Source organism: Denticeps clupeoides, chromosome 1 (genome assembly GCF_900700375.1).
Source record: "Denticeps clupeoides chromosome 1, fDenClu1.1, whole genome shotgun sequence".
In the NCBI taxonomy this organism is placed as follows: domain Eukaryota; kingdom Metazoa; phylum Chordata; class Actinopteri; order Clupeiformes; family Denticipitidae; genus Denticeps; species Denticeps clupeoides.
Window position 1 is genome coordinate 8,537,750 of NC_041707.1, and position 27,660 is coordinate 8,565,409.

General features: G+C 43.8%; 2 protein-coding genes across 8 annotated transcripts in view; both read right to left on the reverse strand.

Annotated features, from left to right (window-relative positions):
- Nucleotides 1–514: 514 nt before the first annotated feature.
- dcaf5 (ddb1 and cul4 associated factor 5) lies at nucleotides 515–13,262 on the reverse strand. Its single transcript, XM_028971486.1, has 9 exons — nucleotides 12,851–13,262; nucleotides 11,675–11,818; nucleotides 10,306–10,342; nucleotides 10,071–10,210; nucleotides 8,559–8,688; nucleotides 7,452–7,665; nucleotides 4,610–4,676; nucleotides 3,922–4,049; nucleotides 515–2,403 (listed from the first exon to the last, which is right to left on the reverse strand). The coding sequence occupies exons 1-9, from the start codon at nucleotides 13,056–13,058 to the stop codon at nucleotides 1,060–1,062; spliced, it is 2,412 nt and encodes an 803-aa protein (XP_028827319.1). The 5' UTR covers nucleotides 13,059–13,262; the 3' UTR covers nucleotides 515–1,059.
- A 625-nt stretch (nucleotides 13,263–13,887) lies between these two features.
- Nucleotides 13,888–27,660, reverse strand: part of pacs2 (phosphofurin acidic cluster sorting protein 2) — a 36,540-nt gene continuing 22,767 nt past the window's right edge. The window contains exons 2-25 of one of the 7 annotated variants that reach the window (XM_028971405.1): nucleotides 27,443–27,530; nucleotides 26,377–26,466; nucleotides 26,113–26,238; nucleotides 25,640–25,802; nucleotides 25,261–25,334; nucleotides 25,060–25,140; nucleotides 24,926–24,985; nucleotides 24,652–24,803; nucleotides 24,472–24,562; nucleotides 24,300–24,371; nucleotides 23,870–23,994; nucleotides 23,623–23,755; nucleotides 23,435–23,539; nucleotides 23,235–23,341; nucleotides 22,962–23,116; nucleotides 22,342–22,452; nucleotides 21,633–21,741; nucleotides 20,442–20,474; nucleotides 17,412–17,454; nucleotides 17,256–17,298; nucleotides 17,031–17,160; nucleotides 16,726–16,952; nucleotides 16,395–16,508; nucleotides 13,888–15,890 (exon numbers count right to left, since the gene is read on the reverse strand). In XM_028971405.1, the coding sequence (XP_028827238.1) occupies nucleotides 15,772–15,890; nucleotides 16,395–16,508; nucleotides 16,726–16,952; nucleotides 17,031–17,160; nucleotides 17,256–17,298; nucleotides 17,412–17,454; nucleotides 20,442–20,474; nucleotides 21,633–21,741; nucleotides 22,342–22,452; nucleotides 22,962–23,116; nucleotides 23,235–23,341; nucleotides 23,435–23,539; nucleotides 23,623–23,755; nucleotides 23,870–23,994; nucleotides 24,300–24,371; nucleotides 24,472–24,562; nucleotides 24,652–24,803; nucleotides 24,926–24,985; nucleotides 25,060–25,140; nucleotides 25,261–25,334; nucleotides 25,640–25,802; nucleotides 26,113–26,238; nucleotides 26,377–26,466; nucleotides 27,443–27,530 (2,551 nt within the window). In that variant the 3' untranslated portion in view covers nucleotides 13,888–15,771. Of the gene's footprint in view, nucleotides 15,891–16,394; nucleotides 16,509–16,725; nucleotides 16,953–17,030; nucleotides 17,161–17,255; nucleotides 17,299–17,411; nucleotides 17,455–20,441; nucleotides 20,475–21,632; nucleotides 21,742–22,341; nucleotides 22,453–22,961; nucleotides 23,117–23,234; nucleotides 23,342–23,434; nucleotides 23,540–23,622; nucleotides 23,995–24,299; nucleotides 24,372–24,471; nucleotides 24,563–24,651; nucleotides 24,804–24,925; nucleotides 24,986–25,059; nucleotides 25,141–25,260; nucleotides 25,335–25,639; nucleotides 25,803–26,112; nucleotides 26,239–26,376; nucleotides 26,467–27,442; nucleotides 27,531–27,660 lie in introns of all 7 variants that reach the window. The other 6 variants (XM_028971367.1, XM_028971414.1, XM_028971375.1 and 3 more) reach the window with 6 other exon arrangements.

Below are 27,660 nucleotides of genomic sequence, written 5' to 3' on the forward strand. Positions count from 1 at the left end.
AGTTCTGATGCTTACCTTGGTGGTGATTTGGTGAGGGACAGTGGACAGCATACATGATATCACGGTGATACAAGAGCACTGATTGATGGGAAGGCGGGACTTTTGTAGGCTTTGACTATCAAATCTGCACTGGAGCATTAATTAGTACAACGTGTGAGAAATTAAGCATCAGGTTACCTCACATGAATTTCGGCACTATCAAAGTATCACTCCAAATCTGCAAAGCTAAAAGAAACAGCAGACAGATTCAGATACTTTCAAACAGCTTTCATTCAAGCATCACCATGGAAACAAACGCATTTCTCCCTGTTAGATGGCAGAGGTATGAGCAGTTCAAATGAATTGATAAGCACATGCAAAAGGAAAATGGTACATATGTACAGATTTGTTCAATTGAGTTGCTTCAGACAAAAGTTAAACCAACATTTGCATGGGTCTGCTGTGGTCAGCTCATTATAAACATTAGAAAAACGCAGCCGGAACACTGACATAAGAGGGAAACGGTAACGGAAGATGAAGATGGAATCCGAACTTTAATGCAAACAGGTAGCGCTTCAACAGGATTGGCATGGAAAGGGAAAGTAACAGCTCATAAACAATCTTGTTTCTCAGCAGATTGAATAAACTTTTTTTTTTTTTTTATATGCGCATTAAGTAAACCAAAAACATGTTAACACGTTTCTCCTCTAACTAAATTTACTAATGATAGATTTGTGCAAGCCAAAAAAATTACAATTATTTATTATTATTAATAATATAATTTTTTTTAGTGTCATCTGTGTGGTTTCACCACAGCCCAGAAGACAGTGTATGCACAGTCTGCAACAAGGAAAAACTAAATAGAAAAAAAGAATAAGGATAAGAACAGGACAAGAGAAATTGAGAAATGATGCATCATTGTCATCAGCTATGAACACATTTGTCAGATTCAAATTTTTCTTGTTTTGATGTCCCACAAAAAAAAAAACCTCACAACCCTCACTCAGCTACTTACAAGAAAAACAACCCAAATGAACCACCTCGGACATTTAGGGAAAAACAGCCCTCTGAATGGACATGTCATGTCTTCAGCTTCTTTTCTGACGGGGAATCTTGCCCTGACCTTTCATCCGACCCATGTGGTGACCCTTCTGGGTCATCTGTGGGGTCTGACCTACAGCGAGTCCGTTTGCCCACCCTTGCTGTGCTAATATCCACGCAGGCACTAGAGTCTACGCCTTCAGTTCCCATTTCTGTCGGACTTCCAGAACTTTCTCCGGGGTCCTGCCTCTGATTGGCAAGGTTCCCAGGTGAGTCCTCAAAAGGTGCGATGCATTCATCTTCTGATGCTCCTCCTCTTCTTTTCTCCTCCTCCTGACTCCCTTCATTCCTATGTCCCGCTCTGGACATACACCTCATGTCACTGCCTGAAGGGGAGGGGCTTCTGGATGAAAGTCGCCCTCCAAGCCTTGTTTCTGGTCGATTATCAGAGGACCGGGAGGGGCTATTGCCATGGGAACGATGGTGGACCTTTCCCCCACGAGGTCTGACGTCCATTGTATTACCAGCCTCAGAAGAGGATGATGATGACTGATCATCTATGGTGATTTTGGGGTAACTGCAGGAATCAGTGGCGGGGTACAATGACTGTGCGGACGCAGGTCGCTCTGCAGCTCCACTGGGCAGACGTAAGCGGTTGCACCGACTCCTGCTCGCGTTGCGTCGCCGCATGTAGGACCGCCGCTGCTCCTCACCATCACTGCTGGAAGATGAGGGGCTGGAAGAAGAGGTGGAGGAGGAGTTTGATTCGGAGGGTGAATGTGATGGGCTTGAGAGGCTAGAGATCTCACGTGGTGGACTGGGCGATTGAGGGCGCGGCACAGGGTCCAACCAGAAGCCGCTGGAGTCAGAGTCATCGTTCACCAGGTCTAACAGGAAAGCAGACTGACTCTGACGGCCACTTCTTGGCCTTCTGGGTAGCCCCTCCCCTTCTTGCCCTGCATTCTCATTCCCTGATCCATCCAGAGCAGCCAGCGAGGGTGAGGACGAGTGGTCAGAGTCACTACGGTGACCAGCGGCAGTGGAGTTTCCCGATGCGGGAGCGGAGGGATCATCTGCACCCTCTCTGCTCGTGCGTGTAGAACGGCGCCCCCTAGCGTGCAGCTGCAGAATGGCACCTTCGCTCAGGTCACTGTCCGAGTCCGAGCTCCAGCCCTCAATCTCGCGCCGGACCAGCGAATCGAAGAAGGCCATCATACGCGGGTCCTCCTGGATGGACTGGCTGACGTAGTCATGGGAGAGGCCACTGCCGCTGTTCAGAACCAGGCTGATGTACTCCTCGTGCGTGTACAAGCTCCGCGATTTGTCCTCCACTCGGCCCTCCAGATCACCCATGCTGTCTGGCTGCTGGTATGGACTCCACACCTGGGGAAAGGATGGAGGGAGAAGAACAGAGGCTCATCATTCCCTCCATTTTGAAACACTGGTGCCCAGTCTTACATGGAAAATGGCCTATGTATACATGTTTCATATTTAAAGGGTTCGCAACAAATGGCATGAAACGTAGAAGTAGCCCCCTGTAGTTATGATTGTTACACAGATTCCAGTGTCCTCAGTCAATAACCACAGTTCATATTTCCTATATAGATCGCTGTAAAGATGTAAAAGAACATCTGTACTAGATCCTGCATTAAAAATACTTTGCTTTCCCAACTGTTCATCAGTAATTTCACTGACGTGCGCGGTGTAAAAAGGTTTTCGATTATTTATGAGAGACTGTTCTTAAAGACTCACAATCTTGCCATGATAGTTTAAAAATACAGAACAAAAGTAAAGAGAAAAGCACAGACGGATCTTATATCCTTTTTAGATACTTTTATAGATATACATTTACATGAAAATGGCTTATATTAAGCTTTCAAATCATAGCTGGAATTTTTTCCAATCAGTCTAATGCAAGTGAAAAGAACCACAATGAGATGCAGAGAGGAAATCTACCCGCCAACATTATCAGTCACATGAACGTGTTGGTGTGAGTTTAATTTGGTCACAGGTTTTATAATCTGTAGTCGCAGTCTGTCTGCACTGTGCTGCCCAGACCCCTCTGAGCAGAGAGAAGGAAGGAGGGGGAAATACTACAATGATTGAAACCATTTTCTCCCGTAACTTCCCCTGAACATCTGGCGGCAGCAATAAAACCATTAACACGTACGCGAACACTCCCCGAGCAAGTAGCCGCATGCGCTGCGGCATCTGGAGGCATGCAGGCTTGCAGCTGTAGAGCTTTGTGGGCAACAGTGAGTCAAGCTGCATTACGAATTTGTTTTACGAAATTGCAGAATGGCATCGTTCTCCTGCCCATGGATGGCTGACACCACCCACCACAGTAGGACAGAGAAACTCGAACACAGACAATTAAAAGGTATTCAAATTATTGTCTGTGATTGAAAACTGCATGCTTCATCTTTGTGTCAAAACTCAATTTATGCAACAGCCCTGCTGTAACACAAGCTTGTGACAGGCTGTCACACGAGCCTCATACATGACAGGACATGTCACAGCAACACAAACAAGAAATCTGGACCGACTGCTCTGCGGGCTGTCAAATCGAAGGGAGTAGTGCCACTAGTCATTATGAGATGGATATCGACACCTACCAGTCTCTTCTAGAACACAGTAGCGCATTTTATTGAAGTGCATCAGCGACTGCTGATGTAAATTGATACATGACACTCACTCAGGAAACAGTCTGTGACCGGTACAACCAAACCTTTTCACCGGGCATGTCATGAATTACAAACTAACTTCAATGTTCTGGGTTGGTTACCCACCCATTACAGCATCACAGGAATGAACCCATGATAACCCTAATTCATTTGGCTCACTAGTGTGTAAATAAGAACCATTGTGCCAGATGTGTTGATTGGCAGCAGGGGGACTGACCTTGATGACCTTTTCGACCCCAGAGGAGCAGATCATGTAGGTGTGGGGGTTGAAGCGGACCTGGTTGACGATGGATCGGTGGCCCTTTAGGACCATAAATGCCCCGTTGACCACGCGACCTGGACCTCCTGTTAGCAGCACAACAGAGAAGGGTCAGGGTCTCTGGTTAACACAAACACTGTCTTATTCTTCCTCGTTTATCTACACATTCCTCTTACAGAGTCATTTACTAAGAAAACGATATTCCTCAACTCATGGCCCTCAAGGTTAGCCCAGTCTTAGCATTCTTGCACTGGCTGCCAATCTGTTATATCATTGATTTCAAAATTCTTTTATTTATCTTTAAATGTCTGAATGCTCCTCAGTATCTGTCCGATTTGATCCAGCCCTACACTCCTTCACTCGTCCTTGGGTCAGCTGATCATTCACTCCTAGTTGTTTAACTACTTTTTTTAACTAATTGTATCCTATGTGGTTTTAACTATGCTTTGAACTGAATTCTGTACAGCACTTTGGTTGTCTGTTGTTTTTAAAGTGCTTTAGAAATAAAATTGTCTAGCCTTCCATTACTAGTATGTGGAGCCTGTTTCTAGCCAATCAGCAATTAGTTAATAAGAGCTACCAGGGAGAACCTGGAGAAATCTGCCAAATAATATTGCACATTAGGGGGGAAAAATGCTCCCCAGACCTGCTTCCGGGTCTTTAGGGATCTTCCACATGTACAAGTTGAAGTCATCAGATCCTGACAGGATGTACTGCAAAACATAAGATGACCACAAAAATTAATATAGCAGGAATAAATTAGTTATTAACCATTTTCAATGGTTAATAAGAAAGGGGCATTAGTACATTTACAGCATTTATCAGATGCCCTTATCGACTTACAGTCAGTATTTACTGGGACAGTTCCCCCCCCGGAGACACTCAGGGTTAAGTGTCTTGCTCAGGGACACAATGGTAGTAAGTGAACCTGGGTCTTCTGGTTCATAGACGAGTGTGTTACCCACAAGGCTACTACCACCCATTAGTAAACAAAAACTATTCCAAAGTGATGGATTTTAAGTGCCTAGTGAACACACACTTGTGTCACACAATCAGAAATGACTGATTAGGTGGGTGGTAATGAGAAAAAGGAACGTCCTCAAATAATACAGTCTCATTCACAAAAACACTCAAACAAGTTCCTACCTGGTGCATATTTTTTTAAATGCATTTAAAAAAAAACCTACACACACAAGCTCCAACACACACAGTTTTTACTGCTTCACAAACACACAAATTCCTCAGAGCAAGAGGAGCAATTCCGCCAGGACTCGCACTGACAGTAAGCGTTGCTCACGGAGCACCTCTAAACTAGGACAAGTTCATGCTGGCCACGCCTGCCCCTCGCCGAGCCCAGACCCAGTCTAACATCTCACAGTCACAAGGCTCAATAAACGTGTCCGTAACTGTTCTTAACGTTTACTGCATTTATCAGACGCCCTTATCCAGAGCGACTTACAATCAGTAGTTACAGGGACAGCCCCCCCCCCTTGAGACACTTGGGGTTAACGGTCTTGCTCAGGGACACAATGGTAGTAAGTGGGGTTTGAACCTGGGACTTCTGGTTCATAAGCAGGTGTGTTACCCACTAGGCTACTACTACCCTTAAAATTAAATCTTAACATTAAAAACCCTCCAAGAAAATGTTCAACGTAATCCTCAATATTTATTCTCCCCGAGTAGAAGTATATACTCTACTGTTCAAAGGATTAGGTTAATTTGTAAGTTTTTGTTTTCCCATGAAAAGAAGAAATAAGAAAGGGGCTTGACTAGAAAATAAAATAAAATTGCACAATTTAGAATTTTTGGCCTTTAACTTGCATATTAACACAATGTGTCTCAATGTGTCCCTCTCTTTTCTGGCATTTGGAGCATGTTAAATTAGCATTTCAGCATGCTAATGCTTGCATGATTGGACCATGTTCTTAAATTAGCATTTTAGCATGCTAATATGAAAAATGCTAACAGCGCATGGCCACAACAACTGTTGAAATGTGTTGAATGGAAGGCTTAAAGTGTGTCCACTGCTGCTCTGTAAAATGCATGGCCATGAAGGGGAGGACGGGGGGATGACAAAGAGTAGGGGAGGATAGGGGGATAAGACGTCCATTGTGGTTGAACTGATTCAATTTGGTGAATAGGTGAAATATGTGGTGAATGGAAGGCTAAAAGAGTGACCATTGCTGCTCTGTAAAAATACATGAGAGTGAAGGGTATGATGGAGGATTGGGAGGAAAAAAAAAGTAGTGATAAAGGAGTAGTGGAGGTGAAAGAGTAAAAGTTGGGCTCAGGTGAAAGTGTGTATCACATTTCATGTCAAACGTGTCATGTTGAAATGTGCGGAACTGGGGACAGGTTAAATTTAAGTAAGTAAAAATAAATAAATAAATAAATAAATAAAAGGAGGGGATGAAGAGGAGTGCAGGCATGGCCACTTGGCAAAAGTAAATACATGCAAAGTGGGGGTCATGGAGATGCGGTATATTGAGTTTCGGGTGTCTACGGTAAAATTTGTGCTTGTGAGAGCTTGTTGAAAAGCGGTTCCATGTTATTACTATGGGAAAAGTCGTGCGGGCTGGTGTGTCAAGTTTGGAGAATGTGCAATGAAAAAGAATAAGAATGATAATAATAACAAGAAGCAGTAATAGAAGAACAAGATTTTGGCTCTCCAAGGCAGAACAATAATAAATGACTTGGTCGAACCCACTTTTGTGTATTTTTAAAAAGTCTACTGTCTACTGATAAGGTCATGCTTCTGTTGCAGACTCCCTGACTTCTCTGTGACCTTCTTCTGTACTTTTCCACCTTTCCCTCTCTTTTCTGAAGTAGAGGTGGGGCCTGTGCTCTCAGTTTAAGTGCTGGAATCGAAGACGTCCGACGCTGTTCACAAGTGTTTCTCTCAGTGCCCCAGCAACGTTAAGAGCCCTGAATTGCTGTACTTTGGTGGGCCTGTTTGGACAAAGAAAACCTGGAGCAAAACACACACACACACACTTTCCACATTCTATTTTCTCCTCCAGCACTTTCCTTCTCATTTGTCTTTCATCAATTGCCGTGCAGGATGTTCTTCTTTGTCCCTTTGCCCCCATCTCTTCCCCTCCATCTGTTTATTTTTGCTCCCATGTATCCTCCTCTACTTCTACCACAGGAAGTGGATTACCCAGAATTCCTTCTGAATCTGTTTCAAGAGCTCAAACCAACAAGCATGTCTTTAGGATGAGCTCACGTCTGTGGGAGTGTGTGTGTGTGTGTCTCCTGGGGGCAGTAGTGGTTAGAATTTAACTGTTTGGGAAGAAATTAAATTCTAAAGGGACAATATCTAAAGGTCTTCTAAATTACCAGCAGCCTCCTTAACTTTCTCAACCTCCAGCCATGGCTAGTGTATGACTCTAAGGTCACAGAAATGGTCTCATGTTATGAAGCAGATAATAAATATGTATGAATTGATGATTTGCACGCTGTCCTCGGTGCCGAGAACCCTGGCTCACCTGGTCTCGGTCCCCAGCGAAGCAGCAGCTCTTCATGGTGCAGGAGTTGAAGTAGCCCTGGTTGTCGAACTGGAAGCTGGGCAGGCGCGAGTGCAGCTCGTAGAGCACCGGCGGCAGGCGGCGGCGCAGGGCCAGCAGCTGAGTCCCCGTGCTGTTGAAGCGCACGCTCATGGCGCTCTGCAGGGACAGGCTGCCGCCGTAACGCAGCAGAGAGCTGAACAGATAGGAAGAGGGGAGGTCCAGATGATTTTCAGACGAGCGGACACACATCTTGAGTCACGGACGCTCCTGAGTTGAGACTGGATGTTTAATGGCTTCCAAAAAAAATCATGGAGGTCCAATTTCAGCGAGTTGCAAAAGTTTCTAGTCTTTTGTACAATTATTTTGGTAACCTCAGCGCAGAAGAAATTGCAGATCCCAGGTTTGGAACCACATAAGTGAATGTGTGATCACTCACATACGTCCAGTAAATATAATTAAAAGGACTTCATGTTATGGTCTGATTTTGGCTCAGTCCCGGCAATACTGTAGCATGCAACTGAAAAAAAATACTCGATGAATACTACGATTTACAATACAAAGCATCCCTTAAGCCTAAAGGCGGCTCAGTGTCTGGACTCAGTGTCTGGACCTTTACAAAGTGACCTACGGAAGAAGAGCATCAGATAAAAACTGGTAAACCATGAAAACGTCCCAAAGCAGATACGGCAGCAGACAGCAAGACTGTGCAAACTAAAATCTTTCTTCACCATAACACTGGTTTCTTATCTCGAATATGTGGTTCATCACGGATCAGCAGCCTGGCCGGAGCTCATGTTCGAAAAGTGCAATTATTTGAGGTGCTGGCACCATCTAGTGTTGTAAATGAGAAGCGGCGAGATATTTTAAGAACAGAAAGGAGATCGTTCTCCACAATTCAGCTTTTTCAAAAGCTTCATTTACAGCACTATGCATTTTTATAGTGGAATACATACAATGTCAGATACATATAAATGACTCATTAATGACAACCCCAAACAGAGTAAACCGCAACGGGGAGGTATCACTGCACCTCCAGACCCTTCGAATGTGAACGTGAACGAAAATATTAAATGTTTCGGCACTCACCTGCGTGGCTTGCGTATGTCCCACAGACCCACCCCTTCTTTAGAATTCGCCGTAGCCAGCAGCCGAGGCTCGGCAGGGTTGAACATCACGCTGTGGAACGCAGAAGGGTAGTTCGCCAGGCAGAACGGTTCTAAAGCGAGAAAAAACATTTATGAAGTAGCATCGTACTTCATAGCAGAAGCACACCATATAAAGAAACCACAAGCTGTCTGATAGGGTGGTAGTAGGGTGGTACTATGAAGCAGATTCAAACCCCACTAACTACACTGAGTAAGACCCTTAACCCTGAGTGTCTCCAGGGGGACTGTCCCTGTAACTATGGTTATAAATTGCTCTGGATAAGGGTGTCTGATAAATGCTGTAAATGTAAATGATCTAACAGTTATGCATGATAGTGATTAACAATTATTAAACTGTATATAAAACTGCAATCTGTGCTTTCCAAAATGAAATCTTCTCACAAAAAAAACATGCATTATCTACCTATCATGTTACTGCTTGGAAATAAATCCTGCACAAGGGACAAATGTCGGAATCAATTAACAAAATGTATACATCTAGTACGCTTATAACAAATATAAACTGTTAATACTGATCTTCTCTCAGTTGTGTTACTAAAAACAGAGTATTCTTAAAAGCACCAAAAATAATTCTGGTAATATGCTGTGCCAGTGTGTTGATTACATCACTACATAAAATATTTAAACGATCGATAACATCTGATTATATGATTGTGACCTCAGCAAAACTGCCCCCGAATTATCTTCCTGCATGTCAGCAGACAGCCTGGTTTCAGAGGATTTGGAATGGCCGTTCAATTTTCATACTATTTCTGTGCTTTTAACCCATCACCCTTAGTGAGCAGTGAGCAGCCATGAATGGTGGGCAGTATGTGGGGACGGTACCTTGCTCAAGGGGACCTTAGTGGAACCTAGGCAGGATTTGATTTACAAGTCCACTTCTTTACCCACTGGCCACCACTGTGATTACTGTGAAAAATATTCTCGGTAATTCTAATAGGGTGGTAGTAGCCTAGTGGGTAACACACTCGCCTATGAACCAGAAGACCCGGGTTCGAATCCCACTTACTACCATTGTGTCCCTGAGCAAGACACTTAACCCTAAATTGCTCCAGGGAGACTGTCCCTGTAACTACTGACTGTAAGTCGCTCTGGATAAGGCCGTCTGATAAATGCTGTAAATGTAAATGTAATATTCTCACTCACTCACTCACTAACTATCCTTAACCTTAGTCCTGTTACTCAGGGTCCAAGCGTCAGCCCACTGCAGAGAGCACACCTACGGTCAAGACAGAGTCCCCAATCCACCTAGAGACCATGTCAGAGAAACCCGCACCAACACGGGGAGAGCACGCAAGCTCTGCACACACACACACACACAAGGTCTGAGCCAGGACTCGAACCCCCAACCTTGGATCTTTCATCCTAGAAACAAACCCAGATTTTTTTTCTCCTGCATGCCGGGTTCAAAGTGATGCGGAGCTAAACTGACCTCCGTGGGGGGGTTCTCTCGTGTCCCAGATGAGCACCCGCCCGTCGTCCGAGGAGCTGGCAAACACGTTGTCATTCACCGGGCTGACCGATAGGCCATACACAGCGTCGTCATGGAGAAACACATTGAGCGTCTCACCCCTGCGGCCAACACAGACACGTCGGAAGAAGCCATGAATGCAGACCGAACAAAATATACAACAAAACGTTTGAGTCGCATCAGTCACCGAACTCACCGCTCCACATCATGAAGGATCACCTGCTCATCATTGCCTACAGGGGGTGGAAAACGAAGTTTATTAATTAACAGCAACGTCAACAGGAAATTCTTAATGTCTGATGCTAATGGGGTCCTGAGCGGGTACATTATTTAAAATGAAGGTACAGAAATCACAGGGCACTGATGAGACAATCATGATCTGACGAGCAAAATCAAAAGCCCCACAGTCGCCGTGGACAACGTCGGTAAGCGTGGTGTTTTACCGCTGATGGCTCGCCCAAGAACACAACGAAATCACCCGTGGTGAGCAGTGGGCCTTAGTGAACAGAGACCTCTTAGTGTGACTAGTTTTATTACTCCCTGTACAGGGATGACAGTGGTAGTCATTTGATTGTTATTTGTACAAATACATTTTTAAATCATGGGATCCTCCTCCACCCCTTCCCAAAACACATTAAAAACAACTTTAAAAAATGTTATTCTCCATAAATAAAAAAAAAAAAAAAAAAGAGAGAGACAAAATACTATTATGGTCAACAGAACAAAATGTGAAGGTATTTTCATTGATCTCAGAACAAAATAAATCATCCTATGATCACGTCTGATGTTCAGGGTATTAACAGCATTTTCCGGTCTGCCTTGGCCTGAGGCTACAGAAGAAAATGCATCCGCGCATCTCACCATAGCCAGTGGTTCTCTGAAAAGGGGGCGTACTGGCCATGTTGGGTTCTGATGAAATGCGCGCTGCAGGACCGAGAGTTCCGCAGCTAGGCTGCAGGTTCACCTCGCTGGGATCGCAAAAGCAAGCGAGTGAGGACGAGCCGTTTTACTTTTACCATCCATTTTGTAAAGTGATTGTCACATGTGATACACAGCAGCACAGCACACGGTGCACACAGTGAAATGTGTCCTCTGCATTTAACCCATCACCCTGAGTGAGCAGTGGGCAGCCATGACAGGAACCCGGGGAGCAGTGTGTGGGGACGGTGCTTTGCTCAGTGGGACCTTTGCGGATCGGGATTCGAACCAGCAACCTTCTGATTACGGGGGCGCTTCCTTAGCCGCTAGGCCACCACTGCCCCCTGAAATGGAGCATCAGCTGCTACGGTGTTTTAAGTGTCACAGGCACCAGTTAAAGGCCAATACTGTGTCTGGGAGACCCCAAAAACAGGCAAGTAAAGCCTGGGCTACAGACGGCTCTACGGCTCCGAAGCGTGGTGTTCTACCACTGATGGCTCGCCTAGGAACCAGAGAACCCAGGTTCACCCCCCCCAAGCAGGACACTCCAGGGGGACTGTCCCTGTAACCACTAATGTAATATAATGTGACGCGTGTAACACAAGTAACACGAGTGTGGGAATGAGTCGGTGTGCGACCCTTCTTACCCCCAGAAAACACCAGCTTGTTGGTGCTGTCGAAAGCCAGACAGAAGATGTTGGACAGGTGCTCCCCTTTCAGTTTGACGGGCTTGGCCCGAGCGTGGATGGCCTTCTCCATGTGCCACAGCAGCACCCTCCGGTCATCGCCGCCTAGAAAGGGGGGAACGCAGACAGGAGAGAATCAGGCTAAACTCCGTCCCCCCATGTGGACGCTGGCATGAGCACATGGGTAATTGGTCTCGAAACCCATGTCGTCAGGGAGCCACACTTAAACATAAGTGAGGAGGCCGAATTTTCCTAAACAAATGACAATGACATCTTTCCTTATTCTGATTTATAGTATTTTCGACCCTGTAAGTAGCCTGGTGGTTAACACAGAAGACCCAGGTTCAAATCCCACTTACTACCATTGTGTCCCTGAGCAAGACACTTAACCCTGAGTGTCTATAGGGGGACTGTCCCTGTAACTACTGATTGTAAGTCGCTCTGGATAAGGGCGTAAATGTAGAGCTCAGACGCAGCAAGGAGCACAACACGCCTCAGAGAGATGAATGGACTGAAGAGGCTCGGTGTTTCCAGCGAACAGGCTCCCAGGGAGCAGCGTGAGGGGGCGGTACCTCGGTGGCACCTTGGCGGGTCGGGATTTGAACCCGCTGCCGTAGCACCGCCGCGCCTACCGAAAAGTGTCTGGGCTGATCACAGTTCACAAATCGTCCCAACGAAGTCTGACTGAAGTCTCCAACCACGCCTTGGGCAAACCAGCGTCAGAAATAGACCACGCCGTGACCCCCGAGGTTCACCACGACGGCCTAACACCCCCCCAGCCAGCTAAAAAAAAACGAACCCCCATAACCTTCGGTGCCAGGAGGCGTCATGAGGACAACAACGGGGTGCTAGAGTGAACTTTGACCTCTGTGTATCCTGCACGGTCGCGGTAGAACGTGGGTTGTGTAAGCAGAGGACGAGGCCTCCACCCCGGAACCTGCCAGAAGATCAGCGGATTAAAAAAAAAAAAAAAAAAAAAAAAAAAACTACTAATCCTCGCAGCGCCGCCGTGTTGTGGCGGTGGAAGTTGCGTGCAGGCCCGGCGTGTACGCGTACGTGTAGCGTGAAATACGGCGGCGTGGCCTGCGTTCGCGCACTTTCTTTCCCCCCCCCGAACGGAAGGCGCGTCGCTCGTACCGGACACCAGCCACTCTCCTCCATTGTTGGAGAACTCGATGGCGTTCACGCAGCCGAAATGGCCCAGCAGGTTCTTCTTGTACAGGCTGCTGCACCCGGCCAGCCTGCGCCGCTGGAACTCCTCCTTCAGCAGCGGGTGGCCCGTGAGCCTCCTGCGGGACAGGAAGCCCACCGACGACCGCATGCCGCAGCCGCGCACCTCCTTCATCTTGCCCCCCGCCGGCGGCGCCCCTTCGCGGTCTGCGAAACGCGCCCGGCCGCGGACATCCGTCGAGTTCCGGCGCGGCGGGCGAAGTTCACGCCAGGAGACGCCGAGCCGCGGGCCGCTTCGCCTTGCTCGGCTCCCGGAGAGCCATTCGCTTCCTGCTCCGGATCTCTTCCTCCTCTTCCTCCTCCAGTGACATCACCAACCCAGCTGACCCCCCTCTTCCCCTCCCACCCCGGATCCCCGCGTAACTACTACTGGCCATTACGTGGACTTCCAGTTAATGCGATTAAACAGGTTTCATAAAAAGAAGAAGAAATAATTTTACTTTAATGTCCGAGCTGGACTTAATTCAACTTAATTACATACCACCACAAGGCCCGTTCGACTTCGCGTTCTACTGCATTTCTTCCGTACCTTTAAGACGTCTGTGCTGTTTGTGGATCTGGAACAGTTGCCCTCGAACAATGTAACTGAATCCCACCAAGAGGATGATGAAGAAGACCACCACCCATAACCTGGCCACGATTCCAGGGACAAGCACCCAACATACTATATTACCTTATAGGTGTATGGAGAAATGGGCAGTGGTGGCCTAGAAGGTTGCCGATTCGAATCCCGAGCTGCAAAGGTGCCACTGAGCAAAGCACCGTCCCCACACACTGCTCACCAAGGGTGATGGTTAAAAGCAGAGGATGCATTTCGTTGTGTCACCGTGTGCTGTGCTGCAGTGTATCACAATGTCATATGGGGCCCAGTTGGCAGTCGTTTTTTTTCCCCACATAGGAGATGAGATTTAATCATGGTAAAGACGCACAAATTCACAGAGACCTCTTAGTGTGACTAGTTTTATTACTCCCTGTACAGGGATGACAGTGGTAGTCATTTGATTGTTATTTGTACAAATACATTTTTAAATCAGGGGATCCTCCTCCACCCCTTCCCAAAACACATTAAAAACAACTTAAAAAATGTTATTCTCCATAAATAAAAAAAAAAGAAAAAAAAGAGAGAGACAAAATACTATTATGGTCAACAGAACAAAATGTGAAGGCATTTTCATTGATCTCAGAACAAAATAAATCATCCTATGATCACGTCTGATGTTCAGGGTATTAACAGCATTTTCCGGTCTGCCTTGGCCTGAGGCTACATTCAGAAGAAAATGCATCCGCGCATCTCACCATAGCCAGTGGTTCTCTGAAAAGGGGGCGTACTGGCCATGTTGGGTTCTGATGAAATGTGCGCTGCAGGACCGAGAGTGCGCTGCAGGTTCACCTCGCTGGGGGCTACAAGCGAGTGAGGACGAGCCGTTTTACTTTTACCATCCATTTTGTAACAAGGGGGAAGCTGGTCGGCTGACGGTAGGACGATTGAGGCACGTTTTAATAAAAGTTTGTTCAACTTTTAAAAGTAACAGCGAACCACGAACTGCAATGTGCAGCTCAGATTGAAAGCACGGTAGTTAAAACTGAAATGGAGCATCAGCTGCTACGGTGTTTTAAGTGTCACAGGCACCAGTTAAAGGCCAATACTGTGTCTGGGAGACCCCAAAAACAGGCAAGTGAAGCCTGGGCTACAGACATCTGACAGATCAGAAAGTAACAAAGCCTTGTTTTTTTTTTTTTTGTTTTTTTTGTTTTTTAAAAGCGCAGTGCATTAGACGGCTCTACGGCTCCAAAGGATGGTCACATCCGCGTGAGGAAAAAAAAAAAAAAAAAAGACTCTCCTGCTATTAAAAACTACAATTCATTAACACAATCCTTTTTTAAAAGAACACTTTAGCCTTGGGTACCATCAGAGCTTTACATTCACATAAACAAGCACAACAAAATGGCAGAGTCCATAAAGCAGTGACGGGTCAAAGCGAGGGTCAAAGTTTGCCTCAGAAGTCACCGTGGGGCAGGAGTGTTGGGTCAGTGCAGTCAGCGGCTGGGTGAGGAATAGTGCAGCGTTGCCAAAGACAGAATTTGAAGCACAAAGATCTAAAAGACGGTGCAGAGAGGGATACAGAATTCGACGTGGGCAATATTCCCCATGATATCACTCTCATACGATAACAGAGAGGAAGAGACATTCAGCTTTCAGTGCTGGGGAATTTCGTTATACGTTTCTGTTTGTTTCAGTCACCATCTTATGAGTGCACCAGACCCGTTCTGCACTATTTAAATGAGGGCTGGTATGTTGAGAGGGATGGAGATAAGGAAGATTTTGAAAGATCAGTCTCCCTCAGTCCCAATCTCCCTGCTCCGGTTGCCTTCCTTCCCTTTGTTTTCCTCTTCTTGCCTTCATTTGTGGGGCGTGGCGGTGATCTCGTAGCGCTCATTAAAACTGTGCTGAGGCCTTCAGCCCAACAAAACAACTTAGCGGTGGGACCGCACCCGTTAGTCAGGGAGTTAATCATTTTAAATGATTAATTTCAGTTGTTAGGCATTTATTTCAACACTAGGGTATAGTGTTTAAAATGCCTGGTAAGGGAAAGAAGGAGAAATACCTCCCACTCCTCCCTCACAGTGAAGTCTTTCATATAAAACGTAAAACAAACACAAAGTGCAAAGCTGACACCTAAAGGATCAGGTTAGGACGCTGGGCGGATAGTGCAGGGGGTTACAGGATGTTGGCACACAGCTCGGGAACAGGGAGAGGGGGCGTGTGTGAGTTGTTCGCCGTCCACACTTCAAGACGAGATCCTGGAGTGAGTGGTTGCCTAAATGGGCTAGTAAGGGCCCTTGGAGTGTCCGAAGATGGCGAGGGGGAAGTGCTTGACGTGAGAGGACCACTGAGCTGCCAGCTGGAAAAACTTCACATCATTCCACTCCACACCATCAATCGACACTGTAGGAACAAAACAAACGAAAAGTTATAGCCAGTTATAAATAGCACCATTCTGTCTGTCTGTCTGTCTCTCTCTCACACACACACACACATCTATTTTAATAATAAATAAAACCTCAATTACTAAGGATGCCAAAAATGTTAAGGTGTAGGAAATGTAATGATTTTATCAATATATTGTTGATACTTTAATTGATGTAGGAAAATTAGCGTGCATTTTAAATAGATTGTATGGAAGACCGCAAGGGGGAAATATAAAATCTGCAGGCCTCAACCGGACCTTCTTTGAAAAACTGAGAGCTGCCATTTTGCAAACAATACTTAGTTTGGATACTTCCCATAGATCTAGAATGTCTAACAGAGTTTTAGCCAAACCACATCAGATTACCTAGATTACCAGTGCATTTTGGTCAAAAGTTACCACATTTATCACTGTATGCAGCATTTATTGCTAAGGAACACCTGTCAACTGACCGATCAACCACCAAGTGGCTGAGCACCTACCCTTCAGCATAGTCTGCTGGTGTTTGGCAGTACAGATGAGACGGCTGATGCCCTCGATCACCTGACTCTTAGACTCTACCTCCTTGTCTTTTGTCTTTTTTGGCAGGAACATGACTGGAGGAGAAAAACAGGCAGTCAGGTTTTGCAGCTCTCCCAAACACACCAAGTAGAACCTCTTCATTTCTGTTTAAGAAACTTTTGAATTAATCTAAAGTAGCCAAATGCCTAATGCATTGTGCCTCCAAAACAGTTAACTTTAGGGAAAATTAACCATAATTAACATGACTGCCCAGTAAAAAAATTAATCATGCATATAAGAGGTCATTTTCACCTTTCTTGTTCTTCTCCTTGGTGACCACAGTCATCGCCATGGTGTTGTGTGGGCTCCACTCAGCACCCCCTAGTGGCAGCCTGCTGACTTGCAGTGAGCGGAAGGTGCACTTGAGCGTGTTCTTGGAGGAGGAGTCCCGCTTCTCCACTTCGCGCTTGCGCTCCGTCGGCGCCACCCAGTAATCCACCTGCAGCCCCATCAGTTCCCCGTGGCCCCCGCCCGAGGAACTGCACACACAATCGCGTAGGCACTCAGCAACAGAGCAGAGAGATGGGGGAGGAACACCTGGCGTGTGCGCCATTTACCTGTAAAAGCCAGTGTTGACAGAGGGGGAAGAGGGCGGAGTGGGAGATGCTTCCTTTAGTGCGGCCGACACCTGAGGTGGGGTGGATGACAGGAGGGAAGAGCCAATTGGAGCTGCATCATCAGAGTCTCCTTTATGCAGAAAAGAGAAAAAGCTCAGCTGAAGAGGAAATAGGAGGAAACTGGACTGTGAATTGTGACATGAAAGCCAGGAGAGCAGCTTGTACCTGACGTTGCTGAAGTCTGTTCTACAATCCCAACCTTCACCATCTGTGTGACGCCAAAAGAGAACAAATTGTATTGAGATCTAAACAAGACCAGATTTACCAACGACTCCTGCAAAAGTATGCATTATTCTGTGTTTGGTTGTGAAAATCACTTACCCCAATAAAGGGGATGAATTTCTGGCAGGAGTCTTCATCCAGGCTAAAAGGAGGAGACAAGAGACCGTACATTCAAAACCCAAAGTGACAGGAGGGGAAGGTGGGCTGAAACAAACAGACCAAACAGACCAGGAACAACAAAGAAGAGACCTTCCACCAATTTTATGTAACTTTGTCTTTAAATGTAAACATTTAACTGTTTACACTATTTATATATTTATCAATAAAACGTTGCTTAATATAACCTTAACATTTCTAATAAGTATTCCTATTCAAGTTAGTCTTGAATGGCTTCTGCCAAGTCCCCCAGATACAAACAACAAATGGTCCTCGGTCTATTATTATGCAGATTACTCTATCTTTTTGTGTTGGATCTGGTGGAATTCCATTTGTCTCTGTAAGAGAGGACAGGCAGACAGAACTAATCAAACTCCTAGTCTGTATTATCACCTTATTTCTCTATCATTGTTTTTCTTCTTATCTAAAAGGGCCCAGTCTGAGTGTTTTCAACACTTTTTCTGCATGCCTAACTGAAATGATTATTACTACAGGTTTGGCTGTCCGTGGGACTTCAGAACCAGACAAAATAATAATTTTTTTCTGATCTATTATTAAGGTCTGATGAAGGTATGTAAAAGCTGTTTAGTTTTACAATGATTTTGAATACATTGCCTACTTTAATCTCAAAACACACACAGGATTAAGCTAATATGCCGAAAACTGAGACTGGTCCCAACAGAGAAACGTCATGCAGGACAGGGGAAGAGTACAGTCATCATCATCATAAAGGATGTTTACAGTGCATCCAGAAAGTATTCACAGCGCATCCACATTCGGTTTTGTTACAGCCTTATTTCAAAATGGATTAAATGCATTTTCCCCACAGAATTCTACAAACAACATCTGATAATAACAACATGAATAACATGAGGTTTTGGCAAATGTATTATTTACATTTATGGCATTTATCAGATGCCCTTATCCAGAGCGACTTACAATCAGTAGTTACAGGGGACAGTCCCCCTGGAGCAACTTAGGGTTAAGTGTCTTGCTCAGAGACACAATGGTAGTAAGTGGGATTTGAACCTGGGGCTTCTGGTTCATAGGCGAGTGTGTTACCCACTAGGCTACTACCACCCCCATTATTATGGTCTGAGAGTCCTTCAGGTGACTTTTGGCAAACTACAGGTGGGCGGCCATGTGCCATTTACTAAAGTGTGGTTTCTGTCTGGCCACTCTACCATACAGGCCTGATTGGTGGATTGCTGCAGAGATTGTTGTCCTTCTAGAAGGTTCTCTGTCAGAGATACCATCTTGGTCACCTCCCTGACTAAGACCCTTCTCCCCTGATTGCTCAGTTCAGGTGGCCAACCAGCTCTAGGAAGAGTCCTGGTGGTTTGAAATATAAAATACTGAAATATAAAATACACTTACAGATGTCGGAACTTCATTGGGACCTTCAAAGTAGCAGAATTTTTTCTGTAAGATTCTCCAGATTTGTGCCTCAAGACAATCCAGTCTCTGAGGTCTACAGACAATTCCTTTGAACGCATGCTTGGTTTGTGCTATGACATGAACTGTCAACGGTGGGACTTTATATACACAGGTATGAATAGACTGTGAATACTTATGTATATGGTCTTTTTTTAATACATTTTTAATAAAATGTAATTAAATAAATTTAATAAATTTGCCAAAACCACAAGTACAATTTTTTTTCATCTTGTCATTATGGGGTGTTGTGTGTAGAATTCTGAGGGAAAAAATTAATCAATTTTGGAATACGGCTGTAACGTAACATAACAAAATGTAGAAAAGGTAATGCGCTGTGATTACTTTCTGAACGCAATGTATGTACTGGTCCTGACATTAATTAATCAGCATCAAATCAATTCTGATGAAAATCTCCACACACACCCACACTGGTCTTTCAGCAAAGTTTACAGAATACATGATGGGCCTCAGGACATACAATCAGTATGATTGTATAAATTAGTATCAGGTAATAGAACCTGCTAGAGAGGACGACTGAAGGGACCTTGTGGAGTGCGTGGAACTTTTCATTTGAATTTCAGATGTTTGAGATTTTAAAAAAATAAATAATTGGCTACATAACCCAACAATAGCCAGAGGATCAATCATGCAGTCTTTCAGTCAATTAAACTCATATATTTGACTCCACCAACAATGACACACTCTCTAGCCAATCAGGGCATTAGATACAGTTTACCAGGATATGTTGTGAAGAGGGGAACATAGGGAAAAAATAAGAAGAAAGTAATGCTGTGGGGGTACTATATATTATATTGTGTGTGTGTGTGTGTGTGTGTGTGTGTGTGTGTGTATGTGTGTGTATATATATGCACCCTCAGCATTACTTTCTTCTTATTCTTTTCCTGTGTATTGAGAGAGAGCAAGAGAGAGAAAATATAATTTATAAACTTAAAATATAAATGTTAAATATATACATTAAATATAAATCTTTATAAGCCATGTGGAAGTTCATTGCAAGTCTTTACCATGCAGATGCCTTTGTCAAGAGTAAAATGCATCATGTCAATATTATGTTGCCGATTTTGCAGGCTACGTTCTATAGGTACACCAGTTATGCAAGGTGTTTTCAGCCAGCGAGGGAGGAAAACCCCAGATAAGAGACAGAGAGAGAGCAAAACGACCACAAAAATAGCAGCAGTTCAAAGTGTAAAACTAAACACTTTAACCATCACAGCCCCTTTCAAAAACACAGATTAAGGAGCAGTTATAACATCTGTGCCTTTGCACAGAAAATAAGCCTTAATAACCCCACTTATGAAACAGGGCTTAGTTTTATAGGTTCGTAAAAATGCATCTGAATAACGCATTCTATTGAATTAGCGCTCCTTCTTGTTTCAGAAAAAAGGGTGTGGTTTAAGTGTCAGGTCCAAGCCAAAATAAAATCACCTGGGGGGTGGGGCCAAGCAGATCACAACAGCACATGATTGGCTTTGATGACGACTAAACTACATAAAGCAGACCACAAGACCACAATACCTTACTGCAAAATCAAAATGAAAACTCTTTTTCCTTCAAAGAGAGTCAAAAGTAAACAAAAAAAAAAAAATAGGTGTTAACCACAAACAGTGATGGGAATAAAGAATGGCTTTTACAGAGTTTGTGATATCTGGCTGTTCCTACATGATCTAATCATGCCCGGACTACAGCCTGCTACCATGATCTATAAGTAACCAGAGTTTTGACGCCTTTACCCAAGTTGTGACATCATAAAAGTGTTTGTGACGCTCTAATATTGACCCATGATCATATTTAAAAGATGGTCTTTTGATATTTTTTTAATCTAATGGCTGAGTAGTGGCTTCTATTCAATGCAGCACACATCAGTCTGTAATAAACGCTGATTAAGAATGCTTGGTTAGTTTCCAAGGTAATAAAATGGGGAAAATTTACTTGTTATCGATTCACAACTTGACAGACTCTAATAACGGCCAATTACGAGAAACATTGTTTTTTTTTAGATAAAATAAGATTCAGTGGTTAAATTTACAAGATGGGACTGGCTTCTGGACTGCCTTGTGTGAAGCTCCCCAGGTACACAAACTGGTTAAGCAAAACTATAATCATATGAGGTCAGTCCCTTAACATGCTGTGCGGAACATTATCTAGAAGCTTTGACTGCAAACATTTGCAAGTCTTAAAGACTAATTTCATGCTGTGAAAGCAGTGAAAGCAGCCACACCAATGACAAGACTGACTGAAAACAAACAATTCAGCAGCAAAATTCCAGGTTTGGAATTTTGAGGATTATAAAAATGGCAAATAAAATTAGACAGGTGCTTTTTCTGCATTTTTCAGTAGAAAATGCATTCTGAAGAGACTGATTAATACTTTAAAATGAGGTGGCATCATCGACTGCAAACAACATGGACCCAGCATAAGCCACCCCAAATGCAGTACAATTTAAGCCCTATCCTTCCACATGTTTTACCAAAAAGCCATTTCTTTCAGTCACTTCATGTAAATATTGGCTATACTTATGGTTATACTTGTATCCATGGTTAGTTATACTGGTCCCTACTGACAGCCTTGGTCAGAAAGGACCAGTTGCAGCACCAGTTTGGTGACAGTTTTATGTTTGCTGGATAAATGAATATGCAACTGGGTTAATCTTGAACAATATAAAAAAAAAAGTAAAACTGTTATATATTCTATAACAGTCACACTCACCTCTTCTGCTTGTAGGTAAGCATGGCTTCGGCTATGGGCAGCTGGTGGGCTCTGTTCGCCCCAACCATGTATTGTGTTACCCTGGAAACCACATCAGGGTTATCCTGCACTGTGAATAATAAAAAAAAAATTCTGATTCCAGAATTTCTAAATATTCTCTTGAACTGAAGAAATATCTTCTTCACAGGGTGGGGCTGGTGTATTGTAAGCTTTTGTTTATGCGCTCAAAAATATTTATGGCCATTGTCTTGCTTACATAAGAAACCATGTCATTATAAGACAATCAATAGTCACATCAGACTAATATTTGATCGGTCCACTGTAAAGCCAAACTAATGATGGAATTTCCTGACCATTGTGAAAGAAAACACAATTATAAATTAATAATCATACATTCTCAGTTAGAAAAGCAGGTGGTTATTGCATTTTTTATAGTCTTCTAGTCATTGCCTATAGATAGATTATAAATTGCAGAATTATTTAGCATAAGGTTATTTAAATTATGTGGCAAATAATAAAGACAAGAAAGATATGCAGGAATGCACAGAAAAGATCTTGCCAGAATAGACAGTCTGGTTGTGTAGATTTTGAATACCCTCAGACTGGAAAATGTGGCTGCAAGCTGTCACAAGTCTCTAGACTACTTTTGTCTCGACTACATGGATCAACACCAACCACTGACTTCCTCATTAAGGGCTCTGCAGCTCACCTATCACCGGAGCCTCTGGTTTATGGAACAGGTCCCTCCAGGCAGCATCCTGAAATAGGCTGTTGTACCTGTAGTCTATTGAACCCAGGTACTTAGAGACAGGATGGGCCCCTAGAGAGAAAAGAGGAGAGACAGAGGCATCACAAAATGTTATCATTATATCAGACAGGGTCCTGCACTGCCACCAGGTAGAGGAGGGTGTTCAATGGCAGACTGCAGTCTCAGTCCTTCTTAACAGACAGGCTGACAAAAGTCAGGACATGCATTCTACCACTAGATTTCTGCACTACCAGCTACTTGTTATGTTAACCCTCATATGTATTATATCCACAGGTAACACCTTATATTTTCTTCTATGTGTTCATATTTTTGTTTTACTTTTATCTTTTGCATCCATTAGCAAATCCTCAAATAGTTAAATATAAGGCAATGTCATTTCTGAGCCATTTCTTTTTTGTGGATATTCTTTAGCCATTACGTTCTGTAGTCATGGAAACATACGTAACAGCAATTTATAAAATAATGGTGTTTACTGAATACATGCTGTTTCAGGGTTATTGAGGGTTTATGTTTTCTATGTTTAATAAATGACAGCATCGTTTTAACCCTCTCCTACATACCCAGAGGGATGATGAGGAAGCGCATGTAGCCTAACCAGTCAGGGGTTTTGTGGGACAGATGGTCAACAAACAGCCGCAGTACCACACTTAGATAATGCTGCGCTCCAGCCACAGCAATCTTAATGGGCCCAGGGGTCTGAGAATTACAGTTACAGCTGCAGAGAAAGACAAAAAATAATGGCCATTACTTCACAACACCGAAAATTAAAAGAATGAAGAAAAAACTGGAGGAGCAGAGCAGTTAAGGGAGGGGGTAACATGGTCACGGCTTACAATCTCTGTATGCGAGAGACAATGGTGTTGAATGCAGCCTGTATGTCTGCAGTGGTGCAGGTACACACCACTGGGAGGTGGTGACTCTTCAGGACATCTGACAGATACTGAGAGATAGAGAGAGAGATTGATCGTTTTAAAAAGCTAAAAGGAAACAATGCAAGGTTATGATTGGAGAAATGTGTGTGATTGTTTAGAACCTGGCCCTGCCAGTCTGAAGTGTTGATAAGAATGATGCTTTCTGGAAGGTGGTCATCAGAGACCAGGATGTGGTTTAACTGGTCATACACTGTTTTCCTGGGAATCTGGGGGGAAAAGATGGAAAATATCAAAAAGGTTATTTTGTTTAGGCCGCACCTCTTCACACAGTCACCAGGTCTTGCCCCACCTGCAGATGGCATCGTGTATCGAACGAGCGCTCGTTGTCCAGGCTGTTTGCCCGCTCGTTCTGTGGTCGACTTGGCTGACGCTCCTTCAGAGAGGTGCTACGACCCCGACGACCTGCCAGCTTAGGTTCCTGCCTGGAAATAGAGAAGGAACGAACATCAAAACTGAGAGAAAAACTGATACACAAGCCCATGTCACTGATGTCACAAGCCCACGGCAGCTTCAAAGCATTTATGTCTGGGTACGACCTGGTGGACGGTATAATGAGAGACTCAGTTTTGGTCATTTTGCCAAGGGGGGGCATCTTCTCCAGGAAGGTGTCCATGTTGTCCAACTCTAGCTCTGTGGTGGGTGTCACAGCTTCAGGATGTTCCTACAGGAAATAAACATATGGAACGTATTATGAATGGTTCAAAGAATGAAAACAAAAACCTGAATCATAACCATAATCATAATTATAAGCATAATCATAAAACTTATAAGGAATTAAAACATTATTTTAAGCCTCAATTATGTAAAAAAATCATCTTTCTGTTCATATCAAAATAAAAACAGCTCATTTTTAAAGAACTTTGTGATGCAGATTATTTTTATACTTGGCCAAATAAATTAATCTTGCACTGAAACAGACAGCTAGGCTGCTATGACAGAAGATATATGGAATAGGGATATATGTACATATGACATATTATCGGAGACGTTGTCCAACTGGAACTTTGCTCCTCCTGACTTCATCTTGTCAGCATCCATCTGTGGAGAGATTTTGCCATTAACTCTCTGTTTGTGGTGCATATTTGAGACTCACTGAACAAGTTTTTTTATATGTTTGTATGTGTTTGTGGGAACTCACTGGGCTGGGGGGTTCTCGTTGACTTCTGCTGCTGTGGATGCTGCCGATCTCAGTCTGAGAGCTGGATAGGGACAGACCCTCAAAGTACGGCCTTACGCACACATCAACACACAGAATTAAAACATGTCATCTTAAGTTAGAAAAACATCCAGGCACAGCCACTGAGACATGTGATCTCACTTGAGTTTGGGTTTGGGAGTGCTGAGGACGCTGTCGTCATCATCCAGCTCAGGGCAGCTGTCACTGGGGTTCTCAAACTCCACACTCTCTGCATCCAGGTCCTCCTCCACCTCTGGAGGGGCTTCAGCTGGATCCTGCTCTGAGTCCAGCACCTAAACACACACACAAAGACCAGTTTATGTGTTTTCTATGCATGTCACTTAATATTAAGCACACAGAATGTGTTTCTCGTGGTTGGGCACATGTTGACTTCTGAATGTGTATTATTCCCCACCTCATCTGACACTCTGAACCTCTTCAGCAGAGCCACCACTCGCTGCTTAAAGTTCTGCTGCTAAAAAAGACAAGGCAACGTGAACTACACAGTAGAGGGCGGGAAAAGAGTGCTTGTGTTTGTGAGCGTCTTACTCTAGTCATGGATGCAGTCCGAACTATTGACCTTCGCTGCTTTTTGGGCTTTCTTACATCATACTCTTCATCTTCAAGATCCTGCAAAATAACACATCTTTTTACCATCCATTTTTTTTGGTTTACAAACAGATATATCATTACAATAAAAACAGCTATTCTTTTATCCATCACTGCCTCACACAGTCATACAGAGCTCACCTGACCGTGCACAGCATCATCACTGGCCTCCTGCTCAGAGGAGAAACTCTCGTACTCTTCCTCTGAATAGTTATCTAACAAGCCACATTGAAAACCACATTATTATAACAACATATTAATATAAAATACATATTAATAAAATTGACATTTAAACAGCAACCTCACAACACATAAATATCCTCAAACAGAGCACATTTTGGAATTATGTGAAAACTGAAAGTGATTGAAAGTGATCATTTTGGTCATTGTGATTCACAGCACAGCACATGGTGCACATTGAAATGTGTCCTCTGCTTTTATAGTCTTTATATGGATACATAATGTGCCTGTGAATGTGTGAAAACCATGGTGTTTCAAGCCTTAAGAATAAAACACATACCTGAGCACTTGATCTTGGCTCCAGGGGGCAGGCTGGCATCCTCATGGTCAATAGGCTGACTGGACAGAGAAAAGATCCAGATTTCCGCCACCTTCCCCATAAGCTCCTTCTGATTACTGCAGAGAGACAATATCTGACCACCCTCTGTAGGGTGCTGCATCACCTAGTGAGAGTGAGGGATGAACACAGAAAGAAAGGCGCTAGGGACGCACTAGTAGGCGTGGTAGTAGCCTAGTGGGTAACACACTCGCCTATGAACCAGAAGACCCAGAAGACCCGGGTTCAAATCCCACTTACTACCATTGTGTCCCTGAGCAAGACACTTAACCCTAAGTTACTCCAGGGAGACTGTCCCTGTAACTGATTGTAAGTCGCTCTGGATAAGGGCGTCTGATAAATGCTGTAAATGTAAATGTAAATGTAAATGTAAACCAGAACTCCAAAAAAAAAATTAAGGCACTTAGTGTGTGTACCTCAGCCATGTCTATGCACCCGGCTGCCAGTGTCTTGTATCCCAGGATAGTGCGGTTCTTATAGCGTTTCCTCCTCTGGAGCATGATCTGCAGTTTATTCCCCTCCCTCTTCAGGAAATGGGGGTACTGACAACATGCACACACAAAAACACACAAAGATGCACTAATTAATACTTTCATTAGAGATGCAAGTTGATGCTAATTAAACGTAATTTCTGGTTGATTTCTCTCACTCAGCATCAGTCCCTGTTGTGCCCTTATTACCTGCAGAGAGAAGGTGAGGGCCAGGTCTGTCTCTATTGCACCAGTAGGGGGCAGCACTATCTCATGAGAGCGCAAGATCCGCTTGGAGCCCTGTACAAAGAGAGGGATGGGGAGGAAGGACGAAGACAATGATGCAGAGAAGAACAAGGAGAACAGAGGTTCTAGTTACGTTCTGCCTTTGGCTGCTGTTTCAGAACAAGCTGTCCCTTCCTAAACAAAGCCTTTTAGAAACATATAGGAAGCTGCCCATCCTATATCAGCAGGGGCCAGTTAAAATGAGTAATTTTAATGATTTAAATTACTCATCAATAACAAATTTCCTGGAAAAAGCAGGAATTTGAAAGAGTTAAATGTGATCGTTAACAAAAACAAATTAAAGGTCAACTGGACAGGCTCATATAAATGTGCAGAATGTTCACGTACTAACTTCTATTAATGATTATTAGTGTGCTTCTCTAATAAACAAAGCAGCATATTCAGTTTTAATCATAAATCCACATTTGAAATTTAAGAGCATGTTACCTGCATATCCTCAACGTAATAAATGAGGGAAACCAATATGCAATTTAGACAATATATTATGACAAACCCAAAATAAAATTTAAGGCAGACTGAGCAAAGATAGCAACAGCTCGGAATGCTGTGTGCATATTTGGTTACGGTGCAGTGAGGCAGAAATGGAGTAAATATTTATGTTTTAGGGGAAGATACAGCCCCAGCCGATATGACCTGAATATAGAGTAAGAGTCACAAATATTCCAAGGATTTTCCAGGATTGCAATAATTTCATGATTTGCATTATGGTAACTGCAGGTACTTTTTCTTTCCAAAGGAGCATGACCTTTGTTTTAGTAATGCATGAGGAGACAGAAATAAATACGATATTCAGTTATGTCAGACTCGATGGTACTGGCTGAAAAATTCTGCTATATTCATTATTCTCTATGATGATGTATACAATATTTGATTGTATTCCTCACAGTGTACAGACTACTACACTAAATTATGTTATAATTATTATAATGTGTGTGTGTGTGTGTGTGTGTGTGTGTGTGTTAATGCACACCTGGATTTTGACGGCAATAACCACAGATATGAGCTCTTTGTCCAGCTCTCTCACAACGACCAGCTTCTTTAGAGTAAGACTACAAAGCCTGAGAGAGATGAGTACAGACAAAAAAAAGAGAAAGAAGCAGACAAGAGTGTTACCATAGTCACAGACATTGGAGGAACCTACAAAATAACCCACAATAACCCACCAAATCTAAAGTCTAATGTTCATAA